We start from the raw sequence: 26,786 nt of genomic DNA, 5'->3' as shown, positions 1-26,786 counted from the left end.
TGTTGTCCGTCCGTCGATGGCAAAGGTTTCGTTTATGCTGAGATGTGTGTTGGCCTGGTGCTTGTTAAAAGATAAATTATGCGATCGTTTTGATACCCACCCTCCAGGGGCGTCGCGCTTTTGCGCTGGCCTGTTCCGTTCTGGCTAAGGGGAATTTTTGTTTTTCTATCTCCTTGCTGTTCGCGTGTGTACGTCCTACGGTGTTTATTTTCCACTTTGCTGTAAGCCTCCGAATGATAGAAGAAAAAATCGCTACACAACGACCGGCGAAGCTTGTGGACGAGTTGGATTTTCCATTTTGAAAATTGAAGCTCTGAAGTTTTTTTTTCCGGTACGACATGGGGCACAGGGGGGTAGGAAGAGAGAGCGGAAGGATGGGACGGCATTCCTAGAAGTGTTTCGGGATTTTCCGAGCGATGCTGGTAGAGATCCAAGCCCAGCTCTCTGAACTCTTCGATTGAATTGTCGTCTCGATGTTATCATTTGGTTTTTGCTGCTCGTCCTTGACCAGCCTCATGTGCAAATGCGTGGAAAATCCACACTCGATCGATGGTTAGAGGGTTTTTTTCAACGAGAGAAAGGGTGATTTTCCGATAGGGAAATACGTGTTTGTTTGTGTTGTAAATGTAATTCAATTGCGTGCTTAAACATAGTGGTGTATTGATGAAAAATAGCATTTACAGAGCAATAGCATTTCGTCCGTATGAATATTTAATCCATTTCTGTGAATTCTTTTCACAAATCGCTCTTAGAAAGCTGCTTTTGAAGCTTTTGTTCCTAGAGCTATAGGGTAAGATTGCCAATAAAACAATTTTTTCACTCCTTCGATAACCTTCTCACCTCATCCCGTCTGAAGTCTGAACGATACGTCGAGGTGGAAAAAATAAATCCCATCAAACCTTTCTGCTCTACACAGGAGGGGGTTTTAGGCGTGCCTTATCTGTGTGCGGCTCTAATGCGGTCTCCTCCGATAGGCTTTACCCGAGAACGTGGCCAAGCATGAATTGGCTAGCATAAAAGGAATTGGGCAAATTTTCGGGATCGCTAGAACGCTGTCGGTGTCACAGCCGGCCACAATAGAACGTAATCAATCGATTGTTGTGAGTGAGCAGCAGCAACCTTTTCACTGCCCGGGCACAAAAAAGCCGATAAAGCGACATTTCGTCCTATGAAGAGAATCTTAATTTAGTCCCGCCAATTGACTTATGGGTTTGATTATGTTTGCGGGAGGAGGACCTTAGCTGGATGGAAGCAGCCTCAATATCGGCTCAGCATGTAACACGGGTTTTCTCGGGGATGGATTAAATTCGATTAAATTGGCTAGGACGTTCTGTGTTGTGCTAGGGGGAAAAAACAAGACGCCCTGTATCAGTAAGAAGCATCCGCAAAGCACGCATACGTTATTCCGGTTCCGGTGGCTTCGGAGGCCGTTATGGGTTGGGATAACCTTATGTAATTTCACCTAATCCTATAAACTTTGATTGATATGTCCCCTTCGTTGCGTGCTTGAATTCTCGATCTCGTGAATCTCGCCCAGCGGCCAGCAAAGTCTGTCAGTAACCGACCGAAAAAAAATTGGACGCCTTTTTTTTCTCACACATCAGTCACGCACCTGCCGTCACGCTATATGCTGTGCGAGAAGAAAGTAGACAGAAAAAAGGCAAATGAGAAAGTTTGATGAAAAGTACAAAACTGTGTGCCGACCGCCAAAAAAGCTTACCAAGCACACAGTACACGACGGGTCCATGTACACACGCGTGGTTTATGACGGTTGGAGGTGTTGTTCTACTGTACGACCGCCGGTGAAGTTTTCATGGGGGACTGAAAACAGAAAAAGCAAGTGACAATCAGTTTTGTCCTTTGCACGTAAGAGTAACACATTTTTTACAAGCACTTTTTACCGAAATCTGTTCCACCAGCAAGCAGCCAAGCTACAAATGAAATTGTCGGCGTAAAATGAGCTGCGGTGGTGGTTAGGCGGCAGCTTGACAGCGTGTGCTGGTGAGAGGTCACCGTGTGCGGGGTTGTTTAGGTTGGAAGCAAGGGTTTGTGTTTATGTGAATTCAATAAGAGAGTTTTTTTTTTGCTTCTCCCTCAACACGATCCAGCACATGGTGTCGCACGATGGAGGAGGCGCCCAGTACCTCAGGATGATGGAGGCGCATGGTGCTTCACGCTGGCACGTGTTTTTCGAGACACGTTCCGGTGAAGAACGTTGTTCAAATACATGGAACACTGTTTTTCACCTGCATCTCGGGGTCGATTGGAAATGGTCGGTGGCTGGGTGGCTGGGTGGCTGCCGTCTGCATCTTATTTATTTCTCTCGATTGGGCCCTGGTTGCGTGCGGTAGGACGTGCGACATGCAAATGATCCTTACGTTACGGTGTGACGGTGAAGCTTGTGAACGAGAATCTATTTATTTTGTCGCTTAATTGTTCATTACTCGACAGTGTACGGGGCTGGGGAAGTGGTTCAGATAGGAAAAGGAAAGTGAACTGTATTCCGTAACCGGTTTGTCATTATTTAATTTGTCACGTTGTGTTTCGTATGCTTGAATATTCTTTACTGAAAGTTTAGCCAACAATGTACTAAAGGAGCTTTAACATGTGGGAAGTAGCATTTCACATTCTCTCCTAGTCATGGTTTTAGGGAAATCGAGTACAAATATATGATTTTTCCGTTATTCATGTTGCAGGCTAAATGGTTTATTTGTTCAAAAAGGTGAAGTAGTTCGATAATTGACATTCTTATCGTATCGAAACAGGCATGGCATGGTCTCTTAGTTATTTTCCGTAGTAAGATCTTGAAAATGAGCGAGTCCCGTCTGTCGATGTACATACCTGAGCCACTACACTCCAGCAAGCTTGAATAGTACCCAATGATGATAAATGTTTATTTGCCGATTTAATGCATTCTCGTTCCAGTTGGTTGCTGGACTGTGGGAGAAGTTCTACTCTCTATGAACAGCGCCTACCATGCTTTGCTCGAAGAAATAGAATTGCCGCCCTATGTTACCTTGTACACTGTTTGCCCGAAATCGAAGGCGTACACACGTGTGTCCGGTGTGTCACCGTCATTCTCCCAACACCTGGTTACGGATTGTGCAAATATGAATGTTGTTTATGTACCTGCTGACCGGAAGATTTCCTTCCTTCTTCGGTACGATCTCCTGTCCGGACCGCATTACATCGGAAGGAAATGGTAAATGTTGTCATGCCTGATGCATGTTCCGGTTCGTTCTGGTGCGCAGTGTGTTTGGGTTGATTGTGTAACCGATCCATAGCATAAACAGGGATCCCATTCGCGCTCCGAGGTCAAAGGTGCCTGATTAATGATTTGTCGCGGTTCGGTAAGCGGCGTTGTTAGTGTTGGGCACGGTGAAACAATATTATTGTTTTGCATCATACGGAAACGTGAACCCCAGATTTCCCATTGGATCGGAATGTTGGTGTGAAAGGTACAAGCGATTTAATTAATGTAATTGGTGTAAGTGATTAATGAATTCGTATTGAAATGTTCAAATGTTGGATAACAGTCAATATGTTGCTACATGTTGTTTGCTCAAGGAATTTCGATCGAGATTATGTTTTTATTGTAAAATATTTCATTTGTTGTATAAATTGTCTTACGGTTTTTTAAATTTAAGTTGTTTCTGCAGCCAATTTACAGCAAATAGACTAATTTTCGCTTCCTTCCTTCTCTAATTCCAGGTCAGTATGGAACATCATCACAACATCATCACTATCTGCTGCTCGGTAGTTTGTTTGCACAACGAATCTCTCATCACATTCTGGTCAGGCGTTGGGATCGATAAGTGTAAGGTAAAGCGTATGCTGCTGCTGGCGTTGTATTATAGCCATTTTTACGATCCAGGCCTAACAACAAAGAACGTCTTTTTCGCCGCTCGTTATCGTAAAGACCATAATCATATCGTGTAATGATCCTCGTACCAATAGGGCGCGCGCCTGCACGATGAGTGATCGAAAATGATTCGCTGGCACGTGTAGAAGAAGAGACAGGAAAGACGAGCGTACGACGATCGGATGGAATTTGGGATGACGGTTGGTTGGCTGCTTCTCCAGATCCCTCGCTTGTCTTTAACTAACGAATATCAGTCAGAACACACATTTCATTGTTGCCGTGGTCGTTTATGCCTGTCACAAATCACAACCCCCGCTTGTCACAGGGATGAAGTGGATATTGAGTTCGGGGCAGTTCGGGCCAGTCTGTTCTGGTGCTTCCGGGACGTGCGTGTTTTTTGTTTGTCTCTCTTCTGTCAGCAGATTGACTTTTACCATCATGTAGCGTCTATACCCTAGAGGAGGTTGCGTTGGGAAGGAGAAGAATTGAGCGGGGGAAAAAAAATAATACAGCCATACCTTCAGGGATTAGGGAGTGTGAAAATGGGGGGAAAACCCTGCGATGGATTTTCACCCGAACGCCCGAGAGAGCAGTGCGAGAGAGCAATGTGTGATTGTTATTGTTTTCATGTTGTTGTGACTGACGAGTTTGTTTCATTATTATTTCTAACACGAAACAAAGCCCCCCGACAAGAAGCATTATTGTCGTCGTTGCTTTGTCGGGATTCGGATGGGATGATCGCGGCCAGGCATCAACCTGGTACGAAGTTAGTGCTGCTTTTTCCTTTTTGTACGCTCAGTTCGTGCATCAGTCACCGTGTTGATTTCGGTGATTCTCGCTCGTTGGTTCGCTCGTCCGTTGTTTGTTTGAACTGTTTTTGCTTGTATTGCTGCTAGACTATTGTCATTTTCCTGTTTGCTTTACGCTTCTCCCCTGACGGTACCAGAAGAAACGAACCTGTCGTTTAACGTGCCCGGTCGACTGCTACTATTGCAAAACGCGAGCCCTCTGCACGCAGGATCACATCAGATACGAGTTGCGAGTAATAGAAGAAGACAGACAGTAGAGAGACAGAGAGAGAGAGCGACACGACTGCAAGCAGACAAGATAAACACGTGCGGGGTGGGTCCCTTAAAACCTCGGAGAAGGTAATCTTCGTTTTGTTATCGTTGTGCCATGATGTGTGCGTGTGTGTGTGTGGCCGTTCGGTACGGAACCGGGGCCGCCTTTGCCAGAACATGGCAAAGAGTGGTCTGGAATTGGCAGTAAATCAATCGTTGGTTGGCGGCCTACTAAGACGGCCTGTCAGTTTCTTATCGGACAGCAGTACGCACCAATGTGACAGCAGCGGGCACAAGGTGTGACGGTTGTTTGAGTAAGGCGTCATTGTAGTTCTTCGCCGGATTTTTTTTGATATCCCCTTCCCGAGGCGTTCTGTCGTTATTACGTTATCCCAAGCAAAGGCGAAGCAATTTAATAAAAAGGAGGTTTATTGTGCATTTAGAAGAAAGCTTTTACTTAATATATATTATGAATTCTCGCAGCGTGATTGCTTGTCAGGTCGGATTGGAACACAAGACCTGGCGGAAATCCCTGCTCTGGACGGCTTTTTCCATATTACCTAGAAGTAACAAGAAAAGAACTTAACATGAACATCTCTTTCGTCTTTCGTTAAGAAATTATAGCATTTTTATGGTACTTGTTATAGCATCGGATCAGACAGTACTTAACGATCCATTAGTCAGACTGATGAAACTGACATGTATTCTATCAAATAAATTCACCGCTAAATTCTACCGTAAACTCTGTAATGCATTTTCGTTGATTTTTTTACTCAAATTCACTAATAAATAATTCTGATTACTCGTCTTCCATACCAAACCAAAGCTCTTTAGGCGGCATCCGTTATGAAAAAGGTTCATGGGACGGTTTAGTTTACAGTTTCTCGTCCATCCATGCTGCTCTCGGAGCTGTTTGTTTGCGGAGGGATAGCGGACACTGTTCAATATTCTGGCCAGTCCCGATGGTGTCTTTGAGTTATTCCGTACCTCGCGCAAAAGCTTCCATCCTCACGCTCCATCACCAATCGCGGCGTGGCAAGCGTTTAACTCGGCGTCACTTGCCACGGTGCAGTTGTACGAGTTGTACTACCCATCCAATGCATTCGGGTTCTTTTTGCGTCGGTACTTCGTTCCACCGGTCGGCGCAAGAAAGCGTGTATTCTCGTGGCGCTACTTTTGAATTGTTTGCATTTCCGCACGTCCACCTTGGTGGAATTAGGGAAATACAGACTGCGGAGTAAAGCACCGAAGGCAGAAGAGCTTGCGAAAGAAATTCCGGATGGAATTGCAAAACCACTCGCTCTCCTTGAGCGAATGGCAAGCGAAACAAAAAATCGTCCCTCCACGTTTGTCGGAGCACACCCTCGGGCGCGCGGTGCTGGATGCAATCTTGCAAATTGAATTTTCCAAAGTAAGATGTGATGTAGCTTTTGGGGTGAAAGTGAGCCGGTTTCAATTGCCATTTTAAACGACTCGCTTAACCGGTATTCCTTGGTACGGGGGGAGGATCTGCTGAGGAGCTGTTCTTATCTTCCTTGTTTTGAAGAATGTTTGATGACAGTAAAATGATTTCTTGTAATAGTCCACAGTCCACCGCTACTTGGTATCACTCCTCGGCAGTACCTCCAGAGTGGCTTAGCTGCAGCTGGATAACCAAGTGCATCCGGAAGCTGTTGCGATACGATTTTGAAGGTCGTTTAATCTTCCCCAAGCGACGCAAAGTGATGCTCACAAGCATTTATAAGATAATTATAGTCATTTTGACGACGACACCGAGAAGAGAGAGAGCCTCTGGTGGGAAGATAGTTACGGCGGGCTTAGTGTGCTATTTTATTTAGCGACGCTACATAGTGTCGTAATTATTGTGTACGCTAAGCTCTACTTTTTCCACCTTCCGAGTCTAGAAAGGAAGAAACGCGTTACGACCGACCGTAAGCAAGTTGACGCGCTCCGAAAACGATGAAAGTTGAGCCAAAAACAAACTTGGTCGGCAAGTGGTGTTCTGGGTTGGTGCGCTGGCCTGGCTGGCAGACGATAGCAAGCATTTCTGTTGCGATCATCTGGATCAACAAGAGTTGCACTGGTGTTGCAGCGCGAACTTTATGCTGCAAAAATCGGCTTGAAAGGCGAGAGCGAGTGAAGCTGGACGAAAAGTTTAGTTAATGAGCGTTCTACTTAGTCCGTGCAGGCGGGTGGGCGCGTATCTCTTCACGCGAAATCTGCTGAAAAGTGAATCCGTGCCTCCGATGTGAATGCTAGCTGATGCAGAGCTTTTGAATGCAATGCGTTTTTGCTGTTGCACTGCTCGCAAGCCTTCTTACAACACGCTGCAGAAGGTCTGTGTGCTCGTGTAAAGAACTCGTCGCGTAAACCGTGACGGCAAGCAGTTGTAGTGATTTGCTGCTGCTGCTGCTGCTGCTGTGCTGTGGACAAAATCTGACTTTTGCTTATCTGTTTTTCGACGCGAAGGAATGCTTAACTCCGTTCCCGTAGGAAGGAAGGAAGTTACGCAACAACAGCAGGGAAGAAAAAGGGAAGAAATGCATTATTTGTGCACTCGGCTGGTTTCCGGTACGGAGGGAAAGAGGAACGGATTTACTACTCGCTTCGTAAGTAAAAGTTATCCGGTGAAAAATAACGACCGGCATTGTTGGCGGTTACAGTGTGCATTTTTCTTCGCGGCAGTTGCAGTATGAGCGTCCCGGGATGGGGTGAGCGGAAAGGATGGCGTTTTAACGACAGGCGCTTAGTTTAAGATGTTGCCTTTATTTAATGCTCTCATCATGAAGCCATGCCCCCACACACACACACACACACTCACACTCAGAGCGAGTCCCGTCTAAATTGTTTAGTACAGTGAGGAAATGAGTCTGTAATCTATGTTATGATTTAAACCGAGACGTGTTTAGATGGTGTTGGAATAATGTGCTGGAATCATTCCCAAAAATGGTCAAATTCAGCTTGTTGGAAGATCATCCTTCTTGAGAATTGATTATTAAAAAACTTTTGTTTATGGATGAAGATTTTTAAACACAACACGGCACTGTGCACACACACGCCGTGACGTACCGGAACAACCGCACTTCCGGCCGTCGTTGCTGGTGGTGGTGACAACAGTCCAACCCGAACGCTCGGCCCACAAACAAACAACCATAATCTATGCTTTACTCATCGTCTGCTCAATGTCCGACGACAAGACTGGCGAGGTTGAACCTTCCTTCAGAGAGAAGGAGAGAGACAGGAGACACAGCACTTCCCTCACTCCCCAACACACACACACACACACATGGCGAGGACACAAGAATTTCTTGGAAAAGCAGGGCCGAAGGAAAATATGCCCATAAACAAATAATAAAACCGAAAATAATAGCTGCGATAAAAAAACGCATAATATATATGAAACAATAAAGGCAGAAGCTGGCGGTCGTAAAATGTGAATGTTTATGAAAATAGGATTATTATTTATTGATTGAAATCAGGATTATGTTTTGGAGTGGTGGGCTGCGGTGGGCAAACCCCGGATGGATATCGGCCAGACAGACTTAAGCACAAAAACTGTTCTGCCGTTGGGAGAAGAGCATTGGGCTGCGTTAGGGATCATCACAGTTGTGGGGTTCTGTGTGCTATCTGAGTGGGATTTCCCAGGCTTTTGGGTAGAAATGTGGTGCTTGGAGTCTTCTCTTTTTAAATTTCCGTGGCGTGTTTTCTACAAATGGATGTGTCAAATATTTGCAAGAAAAAAGCCCTCAACGTGTGGTGGAATATTGTTCTTCAACTTTAACTGCACATACACATCTCTTTTCGCTCGTCTCATGGATGTTTGAAGTTGGTTGGCTGAGAGCTCTGCGATTTTAATAGAACTTTTTTATAATCGCTTCCCATTGATTGTGCGACATACCGACAGACACACACACACGCGCGCGGTAGAAGCATCTTTTGAAGAGGGCAGAATCAGCGAACCAGCTGCTCGGTACGGTACTGAAGATCTCGTGTCTCAAGATAATCGTGCCGGTGCGCAAGAGAGACAGACAGACACCCAGAGATATCATTTTGCTTTCGGATACGATTCTTGAGGGAGACGCGCTGGAATGCGAATGGCGGTGGTTGGCTGCCGATGGCTGATTGCGGCGAACGTAGGGAATAGGTTTTGAAGACGTCGTTTGAAAACCGTTCCACAGTTTCACCGCGAACGGCGAGTGGAGGAAGTGCGGAAGGGAGGAGGTCCAAATGAGATCGGAATCTGTTGGAGGTTCTCCAAATATCGGTTTAGATTTTTAGCCCTCATCTCTTCGGGTGGTTTTTTTTCTGTTGTCTTTCGTTCCTCAAAACCACAATTTGCTCGCACACACTCACGTATGGTCGTTCGAACTCTCGGCAGCGTGGTGGGCCACAATGTGTACGTCTTTAAGGGCACATTAGGGCCTTTCAACGGATGGCGTATGTTTTCTTATTTAAGTGTGCTCATCTCATCTCTCTTCACAACATCACTTGATCGGATCTAGGGGTGGGTGTGGGGACTGGAGCACCGGGATTGCTGTGTCTTCGTGTTGCCGTGTGAAGGGTTTATCCGGAGGCTGGGCCGGTGTGTTTCGTTTAGCGTCCGATTACGCCGTGATTAGGAAACTCTTTAGCATTATTTCATGCGGGGATCGTAAACCGTGCGTTCTTACTGACCGGAGGTGAGTTACGAATACAGAAATAGCTTGTCGGGCTATCGTAGTGAAAGTGAGAAGAAAATAAAACCTTGGAACATGCTTGTTCTTCGTTTGTCCTGCGTTAATTGCAATTTGGAGTTCGTTCCTTGAGGTATCATGTAATGCCGAGAGTTTGTTTGTATAAAGTTATGCATCTTAATGTTTTTAAGAACACTCGTTGCCTCTGTGATTCTGTAATATATTCAAAAACCGGATCGGTTTGTCGTGCCAGCAAAAGCGAAGAGGTCATTATCGTTCCCTTTTTTCTCTGTTGTAGGCGCCGCGTGCGTTGTAGGAAGCGAACCGTGCCCAGCATACCGAGCGGCCGACCGCTTAATCATTATGTCGATGATGAGTCAGCCAACACACTGACCGTTCCTTACCCCGTTCCTCCACCCGGTAGTTCCTCCCACTAATCACGAGAGCGCATCGCCATTGTGGAGTTGGTGGCGTCATGATTAAGAAATCGTGACGATCTTTTACGGAACCACCGGCCTTTGGACTGGCTTCTACTATGGACCAGCCAGCTAAGGGAAGACCCACTCGCTCATAATTACAGCATAGAGGCATTGTGAAATATTTCCTTCCATTTGTTTTTGGCGTATAATTTACTTGGAAAGTGGTTGGGATGGTTCTTTTAAGTGTGGTGGCCGTAAAGCGAAGCAGTTATCGCGGGATAGGATGATACTTTGTCTAAAAATGGATCATTGGAGATCGTTAACTGTGGCTTAATCCTCCCCGAACTCGACTCGTATTCCATGTGGAGTCGTTGGTGATCGTGGTCTTCACTATAGGATCACATTTAATTGTTAAGATACATTTCTGGAATTGTATTAAATGTTTCCAAACATGGTGTTTGTTTTGAATCCATAAATTTAAACATATTTTTATGGGCGGCAGCACCCAACGAACAAGATATAAATTATTTTGGAACGGAAGCAATTGATATTCGAGAGATTATTTTTAGCTCGAACGGAAGTTAATGTGTGTATGCGTAGATCCGGGGCATCGCATGACCATTCATCGCCCGGGGTGGTCTCAGGGCATTATAACATTCTTATGGAAATCGAAAATGTTGAACGGGTCATTAAAGGCTTGGACTAATATTATCGAATTAAGACGATTGAAGCCTCTCATATTGACTTTGAGATTTCGCATTTCGCTTCGCTTATGGAATCTCTACTGGAGGAGCGCCTCAGTAGTAAAGTGATGTAACTGAGCTTTCGATCAAGATTTGAACTCAGACCGTGTGTGTTGTTCAGTCCTGCCTCTTATAAACCATACTCTTTGTCAATCTTCATGTTCATCCGCTATTGACGGTTAAATAAGCCGGAAACTTGGATTGAGCCTACAATCGATCTGTTCTCGGTTAGGGCCATTTGCCACACTTTTCTACCACCATAGTATTGGAAGCTTCGTTAACTCATTTTTACATTCTTTCCTGCCGGAAATAGCCAACAAAAAAGTTATCGAAGTAAGATCTGTAGTCACGGCTCGAGCTTGTGTTTTGTCATGTGATTTGATAGCGCGTAGAAAGTTTTCCGCCGAAAACTTTCGCCGTAAAACAATTCAATCGAGCAAAAAGGCCGGATCGTACAGTTTTTCGTAATTTAATTCCTTTCGAATAGGAATATTGTGCGCAAATAAAAATCATGGTGTTGTGCAAGGTTAATAGTATCACGGGGGTGCCGAGAGAGAGAGAGAGAGAGAGAGAGAGAGAGAGAGAGAGAGAGAGAGAGAGAGGGCGATCGCACAAGGTATTGCTGTAAACTGGCGGCATGCTAGAACTTTTCCCGAGCAAAGTTTCGTGATACGCCCAGAGAGTGTGAAGCGAAGCTGCCAAATAAATTAATACGTTATGGATGGTCGCTTTTTTCAATGAATTTTCACTTCCCGGCCTCGGCCCGGTTGTCGGGAAAACTTCGCTTTACTCCTGCTCCTCGTTCTGTTCTATCCGTTTGCTGTTTGTTATTGGAGAAGCAACATAAAACTTTTCACAAACAGAACAACGCGCCTAGCAGTGGGATGTTGCGTATGGGAGATCGGCATGAAGTACAGCGTTGCGTTAGAAAGTAGTTTGGGAAGTTTATCAATTTTGTCCCACTCCACTCGACGATTTGTTGCATATTAAAAATGCTTTCGAGCGTTCCTTTTTGGGCGGCAAAAATGTGGATGTGAGGCCACTGAATTAATTGAAGCGGTCAGCCAAGTGTTAGTCCGCATTTGTACGGTAGTAAATCAGTTACCCCAAAAAAAACCGGGTGGTGGCTAGCTGCTCACCGTTTTTATAATGATAGTTTTAGTAGAGTCCCGTTTGAAGCGGATTTTTTTCTTTCGCGTTCGCCCTTTTTCCTAGAGCATTTCCGCTCTAATGAAGCGCTTGGTGGCTCTTCACATCCAACAGCCGGAGCGCAAATGGGTAAGTGGTTGCTTCTTTGCCAGGAGACTTTCGCGCGACCCAACCACGGTGCGAAGAGAAGTGGAACCACTTTCGGGGGATCTCGTTTTTCTCGTTCTCTTTAGCGTGCTTGGCTGTTATCACTCCAGCTACTGGATTTACCTGGCAAAGGATGAAAAGTGCATAATGCTGCCCGTGGAAAAAATAGCTATCCCGCATGAACGTTGCATTAATTCTCCGCTTGTCTGTTGCAGGTTCGAGGTTGCATGTTTTGCTACAGACCCGTGCGATAATACATGATAGCGAAAAGCTGGCAAACGGTGGAAGAGAATGCGCCGTACCATTTGATTTTTTGATTCCAAGGTTTTGATAGCATATTAGATTAGGTCAGAATTTAGGATAAATTTGCGTGGGAATCTCTTTTGTCGGTGGAAAAAAATCCCCGCAAAAAAAATTAAAGTTAATTATCGGAATTAAACAATCATCCAACCATTTCCACGAATCGTCAGGATGTATAAAATTTCCATTTGAAGTTGCTTTCGTTCTCGAGAAACAAAAAATCCATCCAAGTCCAACCCGAACCTGCACGGAGTTAGAAAATTGTTTCCAGGTCAGCGAATATTTCATCGCTCCAACGGTACTGCTCCTGAGGCCGAAGGGCCAGCGAATAGAAGAGAACGCAATTAACTTTTCCCGTCCTCTGGGACCCGGGTTGGGTGCTCTGCAGTTGTGCGACCAACTGCTGCGCCCTGATAGGAATGAAAACTTTACCAATTTTTTGATCGGTTTAATAAAATCCTTGTCCTATTTCATTTCATTTCAGGTGAGTATAGCGAAGCGCCGAAGAAGTGGAGGCAGGCTTTAACTATTGCAGAATCCAGAATTTGGTGATATCTTAACGGAGATGGACACACCATCTAGATAGTAAGGACTCTCTCTCTCGGCGGTATTTCTTTGCAACGATATTTTTATGGCAATTTTTGATGGGAAGCTTTCATGTGTTTTGTTTTGTAGTGTACTGTCCAGCAACCGGTTACAATTCTCACAGCACTAATGAGGTGTACGGTGCGGCGGCAGCATAGGGAAGGGTGGCTGCTGCGTACGGGAATCCGGCAGCGGTGTATGCAGCAGCGTAGGGCGAGGTGTAGGCAGCCAGCGGAACCGGGGCAGCTGCGTACGGAGCAAGATAGGGCGAAGCGACGGTGGCCACAGCAGGACCGGCCGTGTAAGCCAGCGGTACCAAGGGCTTGGCGGAGACGGCAGCGATGGCCAGCAGAGCAACAAAGATCTGAAGGAAGAACAGAGCAGCACAAGATTAAAATCCACACCAGTCACCCGTTATCCTCTCGGCAGATCTTTAGCAATGTGCCGAGAATTGCATTCTTACACTTACCACTTTGGTAAACATGTTGAATGCGTTTTGTGTGTGCGGGTGAGCGTTGGGGACTAGATTGGAGCTGTCGTGTTGGTCTGCAGACGAAGACTGTATCTCTGCACACCACAGGACAGGTGGTTTTATAGGAGTCGCACCACATCCACCCTCTTGAGGTGATGAGCGACAGCTCCCCAATGGAAATCGTCTCCCAACCAAAAACCAACCATGGACAAACGCCTTGACCTTGGACCGCTGATGGTTGACATCAGTTACGTGTTACGTCGGACGTCAGATACAACAGCTGTGTCGCTTTGATCCTTGCGATTAGCCCCAACGCACCGACATCACTCTGATTGCTCAATCGTTCCTCAGCGTACTTGCAGCACACACAGTCCTTGTGATGATTCGTTGATTGAATTAAATATTTTGCTGTCCACTGTTTCACTTCACACGACGACCCATGCGAGTTTGCATGTCTCGGGGAGAGCGAGAGAGTGAGACAGAAAATATGTGGTTCAAAATTTGCATACTCAAAGTGCGTGGTGGGCGAATGGTGCTGCTGCACATTGGCAAATTATACGCCGCACAATTGATTCCCGGCATTGATTTAATTGTCGGCTGGCTCGGTGGAATGGAATGGCCGACGATTCATGAGGTCGTTTGGTGCGATTTGGAATGCGTGCGACGTATCCGAACCGTTTGGCCTGTGTAACTTCATTTGGAATTCGAGCAGTTTTACCCAATAATCCCTTGAACTACTGGACGGCAGTGTATCGAGTGGGAATATTGGAGGGATGTCGGATTATAAAAACCGTCGTATCGGATGGTAAAAGACATCAGTTGCAATCGTGTACTCACTGCAGTTAGCTTACTTCAGCCTACCAAACCCCAAAAAACCAACTCCACCTTCCAAGATGTACTCCAAAGTTGTGGTAAGTTCTGGTGTCGCTATCAACAGAAGCTCTTTAACGGGGATATTAATAAATCGATTTCTGGACTCGACTCTAGATCGCCCTCGCCCTGTGCGTTCTGAGCACCGTTTCGGCCGGAGTAGTGCCGGTGGCGGCTCCGTTGGCGGCGGCCGGTGTTATTGCACCGTACGCCACCTCGTACAATGCGCACACGGTTAACCACAACATTGCTGCTCCGTACGTAGCTGCCACACCCGTTGCTGCTCCGGTGGCCGTGGCCAAGTATGTCGCTGCTCCTGCTGCTGTCGCTCCAGTGGCCAAGTATGTTGCTGCCCCGGTTCCGGCTGCCTACACCGCCGCGTACAGTGCCGCCGGTCCAGTGTTCCCGGCCGCTGCCTACACGGCCTACAGTGCGGCCACCTACCCGTACCTCTTCTAATAGGTGCCTGTGATCCAAGAAAACTTGCCTTTTTGTCTGAAATAGTCCCCACAAGCGATAAGTTCTTGTAGAAGTTATGCAAAATATACGTGCGAAATGTGTATCTTTTGTTCCCTTAAAACTCTCGATCGTGTTTCGTATTTCATCGTTTTCTAAAGGCTTTTGAGCAGGAGCCACCGGAAAATCCTTCCGAGAGTGGAGGGCTGTGCTGAGGCAGATCAAATATTTCGTCCAAACGAGCCACCAAAGTTCGTGGAACGAAGCATTAGCGAATGCCAAAGAGTCGATTCTATACCCGTGGTGTGGTGTATCGTTGACGTAAAAAGGCCGTCATTGGGACGAATCGTCGTTATGTGTATTGTGTAATTTGACGCGCTTTCGCACGTGGGCGACGGCCCGGTAATCGATAGCAACGGTCGCTTCGTGTCCGACCATCTTTCCAGGGTATGCTTAAAAAAAGACGACGCTCCGGAGACGAAAAAAAGAAAATGGGAGGTCGTCGCCGGGCGTTTGGTCAAAATGGCAAGTGTATCATTCTCATTCGGGTTCGTGGAATGGATTTATGCCTGGCACGCTTTCGTGGAGATGATTTGCTATATACCGCGCAAGAAAAGCATGGTCACATCTGGAATGCTGGAATGCGCTTCAACGGTGTGCTCTGTGTGTGCTTTTTTTGGCAGTTAAATCATCACGTGCTGTCCAACGGTTGGGAAGTTAATTTTTCTTCTCTCTCGCACAGACGAAAAAGAATTTTATTATAAATGCACGTGTTTGTGTCCGTTTCGTAGCCGGGTGTCACGTGCCGTTAGCGCATAACTACCTCCATTGTAACGGTGGCATGGCAACATTATGATGGTGCGCGCCTGTGTTACGGCTGTGGTTTACTTAGCATTCATTAAGGTGTAAAATTATTTAACATGTTTTACTAAAATCTCCAAAAGAGATGCTCCAGAGCATAGCATCTCGTCGTAGCTTATAATTGAGGAAAATATGGAAAAGAAAGTTGGGGAAGCAGCAGCATTCATCCTTCCTTCACAGCCGGTTGGATTTTCATTTTAAAATCATGCCATCATGCCTACAAAAACACACACACATAGACAGACAGACAGACGGAGGAGCGGTTTTGCGCGGAAGTGCTAAGCCGTTGGGTTTTGTGTTTGTATGTTTTCCACTCCACTCCGACGGTGTAAAGATAATTTATCATAATGAACACCGGCGCGAAGAACATCATTCCGCGTTACGGAGTTGCTCCCGTTTTCTAGCCCGCCCGAGTTCTAGGAAGACTGTGGTCCGGGTGACGGGGTTGGGCCCATAAAAAATGTACGCTGAAGACAGTCGGTAAAGCTGAAAGATCGTTTCTGTTCATGCAATTGTTTGTATAATTTTAAATCTTTTTCCCCCATTTTCGTGCTCGTGCTTCTCGCGTCCGTTCACGTCAAGGACACGAAGGAGCTGAAAATAGGACACGACGTTATGTGTTCTACGCCAACCGCGGAACTTTTTTCGTGTCCTTTTTTTTGGAGGAAGAACTGTTCGCGAGTTTATCGTGTTCAAAACGTGTTGGGGCATAGCCAGACCACCCCCGTGACTTGGTCCAGGCGAGGTACATCCCTCCAAAAAAAAAAAAAAAGAACGGCGACAGAATCCGCGAGCACATTGCGCGAATGTGACATTTGGCATCGTGAATGCCGAAGGAAGAAACATGCACAGAACATTCTTCCTGGGGTCGTGCCGCGGGCAACACGGGCGGGATAAAATCCGGCAGGCGCGCATAATTGAAGTCACCGTTGAGTGTGGGCGCCCAAAAACTAACACAAAAAGAAGGAGCGAAGGAAAAGCTCACTCAACCAAAGACACAAACATTCACACATCAGCCTAACCGAGAAGTAGCATTCCTTTGGCATCGCCTGGCTGCCCTGGTCCGGGTTCTTGAGTGACGCTATTGTTTTGGGTGAGTGAGTGTGTTTGGTACAACTTCCGCACCGTGGTTAACTTTCGACCTTTTCCGACTGACGGACCGACCGGGACGCCGTGGCTAGGAAAAGCACATTGTCTTCCTTTTTTGGAGCTCGTAGCTCGAGCGAGAGCGAGAGAGAGAAAGTAAAGTGATTGCGGTGTCATGCATGTTGCAACCTTTTCCCGCTCCAGCAGAAGACCTCCAGAAGTCGAAATGCTTCCCGAGTCCGGGAAGTGGCAGTTTCGGTCGGGAGTGTATTGTTTTCCGGACCGGGGGAAAGAAATGCAAAAGTTATGCTGCACTCGGCCGAGTACACGGAGCGACATTCCGCAACGGAACCAGCTTAACCGCCACCACCACCGCCACCGAGCAGAACTAACAGAACAACAATGCACAATCGTAAATACGGGCTCCCTGCTTGCTTGGTTGTCCCGCTTCAGCCAGAAACCAGCGAAACCGCGGAATGGTCCACATCATCATCATCAACAACAACGTGTGTGTCGTCGACGCTTAACGTCGTCGTTGTCATCGTCCGCATTGTCGCGCCATTCCGTCCTCTGAAGGCAAAACTGTCGCAAAACAATGTATCCCCCCCAAACGGGCAGACGAAGAAGTGGGGACGAAAGGAAACCACACGCCCCAAAAACCTCGGGATGAACACGGAAGGGCGAAAACAGACCGAGAGAGAGAGAGAGAGTCATCCTTTTTCTTCGATTCGCATGTTTTCTTACGTGTGTTTGCATTGTTTGCAGCTTCCGCACGCTGTTGTCTCTCTCTCTCTCTCTCTGTGTGTGTGTGTGGTGGTTGTTGTTTGCATGATGTCCACCCAGCCCCGGCAACATAAATTTCGTCCGCTTTGCATTTATGATGACATACGTGCATCCATTTTTGACGTCTCTATGCATCGCTAATATTCACCGCAACAGCGTCGGACCGGCGGCGAAGTTTTTCCAGCGTCCGGAAATAAAAGCTTGCATTGTTTGGTTTCGGTCCGGACACGGGCAGGTGACTCATTCGACTCCAGCAGCTGCCGGTTTCCCCAGCCCCAAAGCTGCACCGTCATCTGGTGGCCTGTGTGCGTTTTCCGTTTGCGTAACGCCATTGCAAGGGACGTTAGCATTTCGAAAAAAAACGAAGTGGCTTAGCATAATGACGGAACGGGACGCGAGATAATACCACGAATCCGCGAAAGACAAACGAATTTGAGGCGCTCGTTTTTTTTTTTGCTGCGCCATTTCTGCAAAGAAAAGTCTTAACTTTCCCTCGCTGCTAACAGTAGTTCGGGGTAGCTTTTGCTTACTCTTTATTGCTGCACTTTTTGTCTTTCTCGCCGTGCTTGTCTTGTCAAGTTTTGCCGCTGTTTACTGTTGATTTTACTTCTGATTGTTGTCGGATTGGAGCGCGCTTAGTCTCCATTTCGATTCCTTGGAACCCTTTCATCAGTGGGTTATCCTCTTCCGAGAAAATTACGTCAGCTTGGCGCGAAAGTTGTATGATTTCAATATCACAATATTATTTGGTTAAACAGTTACTAATATTAATGTAGCTATAATGATTTCAATTTAAAATTTTAAATACTCGTACCAGATACAAAGTGCAAATTTCTCATGCATAATTCTCGACGATTGCACTAGAACCGTTCCCCTTTATAATGCATTCCACCAATCCCGATTAAGGGTTATGAAGGGGACATAATTGGAAATTTGCTAAGTTTTTCCATTACTTCAGCCAGACCTTGGATTGTGCATGTGATCCGGTTAAGTGGAAGCTTGTGCACTGGTGGTCGCCCCTTTTCGGATTAGCATATAAACCGTTTTATGGACACTTCTTTTTCACTTCACCACGGTTCGGTCCCGTCACTGTCGTTAAACTCATCAGTAAACTTGTCCTCTCCGTCTCTCTCTCTCTCTATCTCTTTGATTGCACAAATTCTCCGAATATCTTTGCAAGGCGTTGAATTTATCCCGGAATGTCCTCGCTTGGTCGGGCACGCAGCTGTGCAGTAGCTGCATCGGAGCCGCTTTCGTCAGGATCGGAATTTTGCCGCAGCTATTTACCACCGCCGAAGGTGACATCCCGGTTCGCCCTGGACTGGTGCGTTTTCCGATAATGAAGATTGGCTTATTGATTTCACGCTTTGCCGTGCGGTTTGGGCGCAAGGGTGCAAGGAATCTTTAATTAATTTGGGCGAATGGCGTCTCTCCCAATTAGTAAATCAATCGTAGCAGATGCCATAAAGCGGGTTGGAATAAACTTTAAACGTCAACCTTCTTCATTCGATGGAAAACCAAACAGCAGCTGATCCGGTCTCGTCGGGGGTGCGACTGTAAAGTCAATGAATTATAATTATGCCAACTAATCGACGGATCTTGATGGTGAAGAGCTTTCAGGCCTTTCAATTGATGCGTGCGATGACCAGCTTGCGGGCGAACTTAATCTAGGTTATGTTTATTAATGAACAGTCAGGCGGGAAGGCTCGTGAAGCCGCGCCACGAAGATGATACAGCACCCTGGAGCACGCTTGTTTTATCATTCCACTATGAAGCTGTGTGTCGGCGTTAGAATAGGTGTGATTATTCATCAGCCAAGAGCAAGGGGTTGCGAGTTTCTGAGATTTCTGAGCTTAAATCTAGCTCCGGTGCTTGGTTGCCTAGAGCTTATCTCGGGGCCGGGCTCTATATCGAGACGCGTAGATCCCGCGGAAATGATGCAAAATCTATCATCACTTGCTAGCCGCACACCGTTGCTTCGAGGGCTTAACTTAGGTTGGGTGGGCTAAAATTTATGGTTTCGCACATCCAGGCTCAGCTGCTGCCTCCCTACTATGTCCCAGGCAGATAACGTCGGTGGTAATGTTTATAATAGGCCATTGTGATAATGATTAACGCGGAAAACTTTGGAGTCGATGCTGTCGGTGGCCCGGCTTCGCCATGTTGTGGCGTGCATGATGTCGGCGGTCGTGTCCGGCGGAGAAGAAAAGTCCTACGTAAGCGTTTTGCTACGTAATGCGTCGTCTACTAGGCTGGCTCCTTTACCGTATGTAGGGATATACCATAAATCCATATTTTAAGCTTTGTTTATCGGCTTGGGAAAGTCGTCCAGATGTGGTGAGGGCGCAGATACCGCCGGAGCTCAAAGGGCAATTCCGTTTTCTATGATGAATGGGGGAGATGGCTCCATGTACTCCTAACAACTGCTGATGAATGTGTAGTAGCTCGCCCCACGGTGCTGCTGGTTGCTCAGTGTGGCTAATTTGTGTCAGTGGATGGTGTTTGCGCTCGTCGTCGTGCACAGGTGTTTTGCATTCGGGGGGAGAACGCGTCCAAGCGAACATTTTAATGTTGAAGCATGGGAAATTTGAGTAATTTTATGACTCGCGTGTGTGTGTTACAAAAGCAACTCGGCTGATTGGAAGGAGTGCATGCAGGAAACTTATCAGTGTGCGCTCTGCCCTCAGGTTGGTCCCGGGACATGTGTCTTCGTGTTGCGGGTTTCGCTCAAGGTATTTGGCTGCAGATGTGTAGTGCCGATGGAGAGCTTGCCAACCGCAGCTCATAAGTGCCACGGTACGAGGTTTGTAATTTATTTCTCATTTGAGCGAAGCCAAGATGCGTTAAATGTGGCCATGTCTTCAGCTGCTTCTGGTTTGGCATTTGTCGCTCATTTGTTCCGAGAGCGTGGAGCGCGTTGCTTCGGAAGTCTTTGAAGGAGCCGTGTAATTGAATTGATACGATCCCAGGTGGAAAGTAGGTTACAATATGCATTTGTGGTTTGCACACAGACAAACCAACCCGGCTCGGGCGAAACAGACAGGAGCAGATTTGAATAATTCTGCATGCTATAATTTTGACTTAATCCTCAATTTATGACTCAAAGTACTTCGGAGCTTGATTCGGTATGCGTAGTGTATTGAAGATTTTAAAACAAACCATCAGATTTGGTAGTTTTCGATCTACCAACTTTTATAGCACAAATTATCTTTTGCCTTACTTTGATGAAAATGTCTCTGAAACATCCTATATTCCTTTGGCCCGTTCATTGAAGTGTTCGTGTCGCACACCGAAATATATTCTTATTCACAGCCACATTTCAATAAGCAACGGAAAGCGCATACCGCACACGACCCAATTAGAAGCGCTCGCGACAAGAACGTCTGCATTTCTGGCGTGGTGTACTTGTTATTAGCATTCCTGTGGCGTCTGTTGTGCGATTTGTTTGTTGCCTCAGCCTGAGACCTCCAGCCAGCCATGCTCCAAACTTGCCACTGGGCTTAAGATTTAAAGATGAGGTATTAAAATTCATCACGTTCCATTCGCATTCGTTACACGGCCATGTGCCTTTGTATTTTTTGTGTGTGTGTGTTAAGACATTAGAATTCCAGATGGCTGCTAGAGCAGCAAGAGTCTTTCTATCAGCGGGAGGACATATGTTTGTGGCTGCAAATTTGGTCGCTCTAGGACCTTTAACGTCTTACTTCAATGCACTCGTTGGCGTGGCAATGGCACCAACATGGTCTTACGTCTAATGTGCCGTGGGTTAAAACTGCGGGGTTCGCCCGTAAAATCGTCGATTAATGCTAAAACTTTATTAGCGTCTTCTGGTTCGCTTCTAGTGTACGCTGAGCTCCCGCCTAAAAGCGTTTGCGTGTTAAGCGCACGATATAACATTCCTTGGAAAATCGTGGGTTGGCGCGGCAATTTTGCTTTACCGAAAAACGGGAAAAAATTCGCAAAGTGTTTCGTGAGGGAAATTGAAGCTGGAACTAGTCGGGCGTGAAACGGAGTGGTCGTTGTTGTTTGTTGTGACCACGATTTGCGCTGCACGAAGCTTATGACCGCATTATGAGAACGAGAAAGTGCTAGTAGCTAGCTGCACTATTAGCTGTTTTTGTTTGCTACCGCGGAAATGGATTTTCCATGCAGAATTCTTTCATGTCATTCAAATTTCTCGAACCAAACATTCCCGCGCGGGCTTTTAATTTCTCATTACCGGATGACGGGTTTAGTGACAGCTTGTCAGAGGCCGCTAGAGTTTATGGCGATTAAGCTCGAGGTAGGAAGGAAAGAAAACACAACCACAAGTGCAGTGGGAAGTTGGTCCACTCTGTCAAGGCTAAATGAAGGTCAAAAGCTATAGGCAGTTGCTGGCGAGAGACCAGTGCCAAAAAGTACGCGAGGCAAAAGTCACAACAGAAAACAATCGGTTGGCGATTTTGGAAGCCGAATTTGAAGAAAGCGTGTTGAGCGAATGGCCATCATGGATACGCGCGCGGACGTTATGCTCTATCGACAAACCAGACGCCAGACTCGCTGGTGGTTGGCGAGAGCCTCGGTTGGCGGTGGCACTGTGGTTTCCCGCCCCCAGGAAGGGTTATTTTAATTGAGTTTTCAAATAGTTCGAAGGACTTTGCACAATGGCAAAATGCTCAATGGAAAAGGGGTCGGGCGTCGTTCTGCTTCCTTTTGTATTTCCCGCACCGAACGGAGCGAATCTGGCGACGATCGGAAAGGACGACACTGGACGCAGAAAATTGCGTGCAGGAATTTGAACTTATTCGCCAACCGATTTCTTTATTTTCGTCCTTTGTGTCAAACCGCCAGAAGGGTAATGGTGACGATGTTTTCTTTACCACTCGCAACTCGGAATACCGACAATGGGGCGAGCTTTAGCAGTTGAATATTGGTTTAAAAGTTGGTGAAACTTTCACCGGGAAGAGTGAAATTGATTATACACGATTGAGATTCAGATGGAGTTTGAAGGGCATGGGGAGGTAAAGAATTTTAATTCCTAGTCATTGGAAATAATCTTCGTTATTGTCTGTGGAGCATACTGCTCTGCGTGATGCCTAGACAATGCATCGCCAACCTTCCGTAGCTGTGGCTGTCTCGTTGCATCAGTTCATAGCTAAGGAGAAAGGGCCGTCCATTTTATGAGAACGTATGGAAAGAAACCCGATGATGGACTACTGACCATGAAGCGCCACTATATTGCCACTATTGCGGGCAGCAGTCGGAAATCCACTCACCAGCCGACGGACGGGCTCAGTTTTCTTCGGTCGGATGATCGCATCGCTCGGTTCGATCACGGTCGTTGATTTTTGGCATCGCGAACCCCCCTCCCACCTTCCGACAGTGATTAAATATCGATACCGAAACAAGGAAAACGTTTTGCAAACGAGTGTGCCGACGGTACATACTTGATTTCACTTTCTGTCCACAGCCACCGCACAAGACATCGGTTACGCAATCGTGGCTGGGGCTGGGAGGCATGAACAAAAGTGAAAACGATAGAAAGAAGCTAAATAGAGCATGATCGTTGTTTATCGTTTCATTGTGTATTTGCTCTGTTCGATTGTGTTTTCCTATGCAATGTTGTTAACGAGCGTTTACGACGGTGTATAACAGATATTTTACAGACCTTGCCGGTTGTATTATTAATGGCGGAGCTGTTAAATCACGCGTGTAAACACCATTTCGAGCGATCCACAATTGCTGAAGACGAATTGAGCGCTCATTCACGTATGCTAGATGACATCCCTGATAGGTAACTATAAAATATCCATATATCAGCTAATGTACTTAGTCAAGACATGAACCCTAGTATAATAGTATATCCACGTGAGAAATTGATCTAGCCAAGACAAGAACTACTGACAAGAACTAAAATGGAACCACTAGACAAGGATATGTAGAAGTTGGGGATTGTGAAAATGCATCAAAAGCCAATTCAAGCCGTACCCTAAACGCCACGACGGTTTATTCTGAGTCAAAATTTCAGGGAAACTGATAATCAGTACAAGCTCAAAGGCCAGCTGAAGTGTGTTAAGTTCTAGTAGAGAAAAGGACACTGCACAAGAATCCTCACAGCAACCATAACTTCTTCCGATCTTGTACAAAATTTGCTCCATCTCTCACTGCACAATGATCGCCACAATCATCGGTCCTATCCCTAGGCGACCACATCACCGTTAATGATATCTTATCAACCCGGGTCGTGGTGTGGCCTATAGGTGATAAATTTTATCCATCGTGAGCATACCTTTAACCGAGACGTGCCGTGAGCCGTCTGTGTAGGTGATGAAAGTTATGCCACCATTCTTGACCGACCGAAGGACGTCTGGGCGAGTGCAAATGGCGTTGGTTTTTCGGCCGACCGGTCGCCCGTAACGGCGGAGGCTTCTAAATTATTCAACAAACCACCCGGTGCCCACCGCACGATTCGCGCGAAAACCACGCCGTTTCTAACGTCCGAATGTTGTGCCGTCACTAATGTGCGTTGCGTTCTCGCGCCCTGCCTGCAGCACCATGCATCATCATCGGTCGTGGCTAGCGGGTGCGGTTGCTACTATTTCACTGATCCACTGCAAAAAGCCGCCACCCTTCAAAACAGCAACGCCAGTTTGGCAAATACAAGCGGGCTGCAAATTTTGGTTGCTTGCGTTTTTGTGCCGCACGGCCGGCTGTAGGCTCCGGGCCGGCTCCGGTCGGGTGATGCAGCTTATCCTCGGTCGGAGTTTCGGAGGTCTCGTTAATTGAAGGTCCTGTGTTTGTATTTTTTAGGTGTCAAATATTGTTATTTGCTGGGTGTTGGTGGGTAAAACGGCCAGCAACCATCCGCTCGCCGGGGTTCGCTATGAAAGCTCAAACCGGGCGCATCCGGGGGCTCGCACGGTTCTCATTAACCTGCCGCGGTTCCGTTGGGGGAATATTCACAAATGCGCCCAATTTAATAAAACTGCGGCTAGAGGAGATGGTGGTCTAGGAGGGACCAGCGAGGTCTTGGGAGTGTGAATGTGGGTGAGAGTTCTGTGGAACCGTCGCTGATATATTTTGCAGTGCTCACCAAACCACCAAACCATCGGCACCATTATTGAAGAGCCGCCCTGGTGAAACATTTTATTTTGAAAATGATTTTCCCATTCAGCTTCTCGCATTGCCGGGTTTCCTTCTATTATGCGCAACACCACCTGTCGGACGGTTTGCCAACGTCGTTGGGTCGAGCAAGAGAACGCCAGCACGACTCGCCTTTCTGTCTGGTGCGAAGGCGGTTTGCTGCTGCTGCTGGTGGTCATTGCTCAACATCATCATCATCGTCAGGTCTGTTATGGTTTTGAATTTGTTTCGATGTTTCCAAGCAAGCATTGGCGGTGCGTCACCGCAACAGATGCCCCACACACGGCAGATGCGACCGGCCCCACATAAACGCTGCCGCAAGTAGAGTCGAACCTTGTCTGATGGTGTTTCTATGCAAATACTGCATTTGTTGATGTACTGAGTTAATTATGTGATTCTCTCTGTCTCCCTATCGGCCATGTTCATTATCAGCAAACGGGTCGCGCCGGGTGAGGCAAGGTGTAGAGCTGGGGCGGGGAAAGTTGGTAAACGATGTTGCTCTTGGTCTTTCGTGGTTCGTGGGTAGGACGCACTGCGTTTATCAGTGATGGCTGTCGTCAGTACCTTTCAACGTGCCTGTGGAAAAACTTTGGCGCAGTTGCTTTAAAAAGGAAAATGGATGGCGCAAAACTTTATTTTCCTGTAATGAATGTAATGTACTTATAGTTTACAGACATGGCGGAAAATACTATTACATTTATTGAATTAAAATGTTTTTCGTGTTCAGTTTATAGAACTTTTCGTTGCAGTAGAAGGTTGACAAAATAAAAAATAAAAACTAAATTTATTTGAAATATACCATACATTTTTTACCTTTGCGTGCCCGGTTTAAAGAACAATATAAAGGCAGTTGATAAGGCAATAGCTTCCATCTTTATGGCGGTCTTCTGAGATGAAATGCCAAACAAAGCTAGTTGATATGGAAACGGCTTCGTATGACAGGCAAATCAAATCTTTTATTGTGATGTTCTCAGATGATATTGTCATAGTAGCCGTTGATATTGTACACGTCCTTTCAGCGCTCGGGTAAGTGCGTGCAATATCAACGGCTACTATAACAATATGATCTGAGAATATTACAATAAAAGGTATTTGATTGCACTATGATCTGAAGCTGTTTCCATATCAACTGGCTTTGTTTGCCATTTCATCAAAAAAAACCTGCCATAAAAATAGATGCTATTGTCTTATCAACTGAAAAACCCTGTAATATTCGTTTTTACCCTTTCCATATTCATAAGATTGTTTACTTTTGTTCATTTATTTCTATTCGTTTACTACTCTGATTTATAGTTTTTTTTTTTAACTTCTTCAGTCTTCCTTTTTCATGATTTTCTGTTTCATCTTGTTCATTAGTCTCATTTTCAATTCGCTTTCTATTATGTTTTTGAGCTGGATTATTTTATTGTCCTTTTAGACAAATTTATTTTGTTGATAAGTGTTACTTTAGTGGTTAAAGGATTTAATTATTAGGTATAAATTTAATAATATCACTTATAAAACTAACTTTACGCTCCACAGTAATCGTTACTGAAGTGGGAATTAACTGTTTGTTTGCTGAGCAAAATTCGTCAATTATGAATGTTGAGCGGAAACAAATAAGCGTGTCAGCACCTTCTCAGCGCCTTACTTCTTTAGTGCCTTTAAGCAGCACGAGTTATGAAGTGACAGTAGAACAGCTGAAGAGTGATTGGAATTGCAAATTTATGGAAGTTTAACACCCCGTATTGCGTCCCGTTTGATTGCTGTTACCCGTGTACCCGCCTGGGGGGTTTTACCTTAGCCCGATGCAAATGACGAATTTCGCAGCCTTTTACCTTCTTAGCTCGTAAGGAACAGCGAAAGAGAGAGAGAGAGAGACAACGGGTGACAGTCCTTTACGCCGGTGTACACGGTGAAGAGAGTTCCTTAATATCCAGTCAAAAGTCAGTTACGGTTAAAACATCGCCATTGCTGTGCGAAAAGCGTGTGAAAGTTCAAGGAGTTTTTTCATATCTATGCTAATTCGAAACTGCACCATTATTGTGTGCTGCTTCGTCGTAGTACACCCGCCGGTCCGGTGGTGGTGGTGACCACCCGGTGTTGGAGCGAAAGCAAAGAAAGCGCTGCTTAGAAAATATGTTTCCCCCCTGGTTCGCTCTTGGTATCCGGTTCCGCTTCCGGATCGCTTTACCTCCTTTGTTTGTGGTGGGGGGGG

The 26,786-nt window shown here is 46.2% G+C and overlaps 3 protein-coding genes across 3 annotated transcripts in view; 2 read left to right on the top strand and 1 right to left on the bottom strand.

Annotated features, from left to right (window-relative positions):
* Positions 1-26,786, top strand: part of LOC118505159 (furin-like protease 1) — a 134,049-nt gene that overhangs the window by 22,554 nt on the left and 84,709 nt on the right. The gene's annotated exons all lie outside the window — the stretch shown is intronic.
* On the bottom strand, positions 12,967-13,495 carry LOC118505262. The gene is made up of 2 exons (XM_036040824.1): positions 13,409-13,495; positions 12,967-13,303 (listed from the first exon to the last, which is right to left on the bottom strand). The coding sequence occupies exons 1-2, from the start codon at positions 13,421-13,423 to the stop codon at positions 13,058-13,060; spliced, it is 261 nt and encodes an 86-aa protein (XP_035896717.1). The 5' UTR covers positions 13,424-13,495; the 3' UTR covers positions 12,967-13,057.
* Positions 14,168-16,560, top strand: LOC118505259 (eukaryotic translation initiation factor 3 subunit F-like). Its single transcript, XM_036040818.1, has 2 exons — positions 14,168-14,322; positions 14,399-16,560. Exons 1-2 carry the CDS (start codon positions 14,305-14,307, stop codon positions 14,738-14,740), a joined length of 360 nt encoding a protein of 119 aa, XP_035896711.1. The 5' UTR covers positions 14,168-14,304; the 3' UTR covers positions 14,741-16,560.

Source organism: Anopheles stephensi, chromosome 2, assembly GCF_013141755.1.
Source record: "Anopheles stephensi strain Indian chromosome 2, UCI_ANSTEP_V1.0, whole genome shotgun sequence".
NCBI lineage: Eukaryota > Metazoa > Arthropoda > Insecta > Diptera > Culicidae > Anopheles > Anopheles stephensi.
This window is presented reverse-complemented; position numbering and strand designations above follow the sequence as displayed.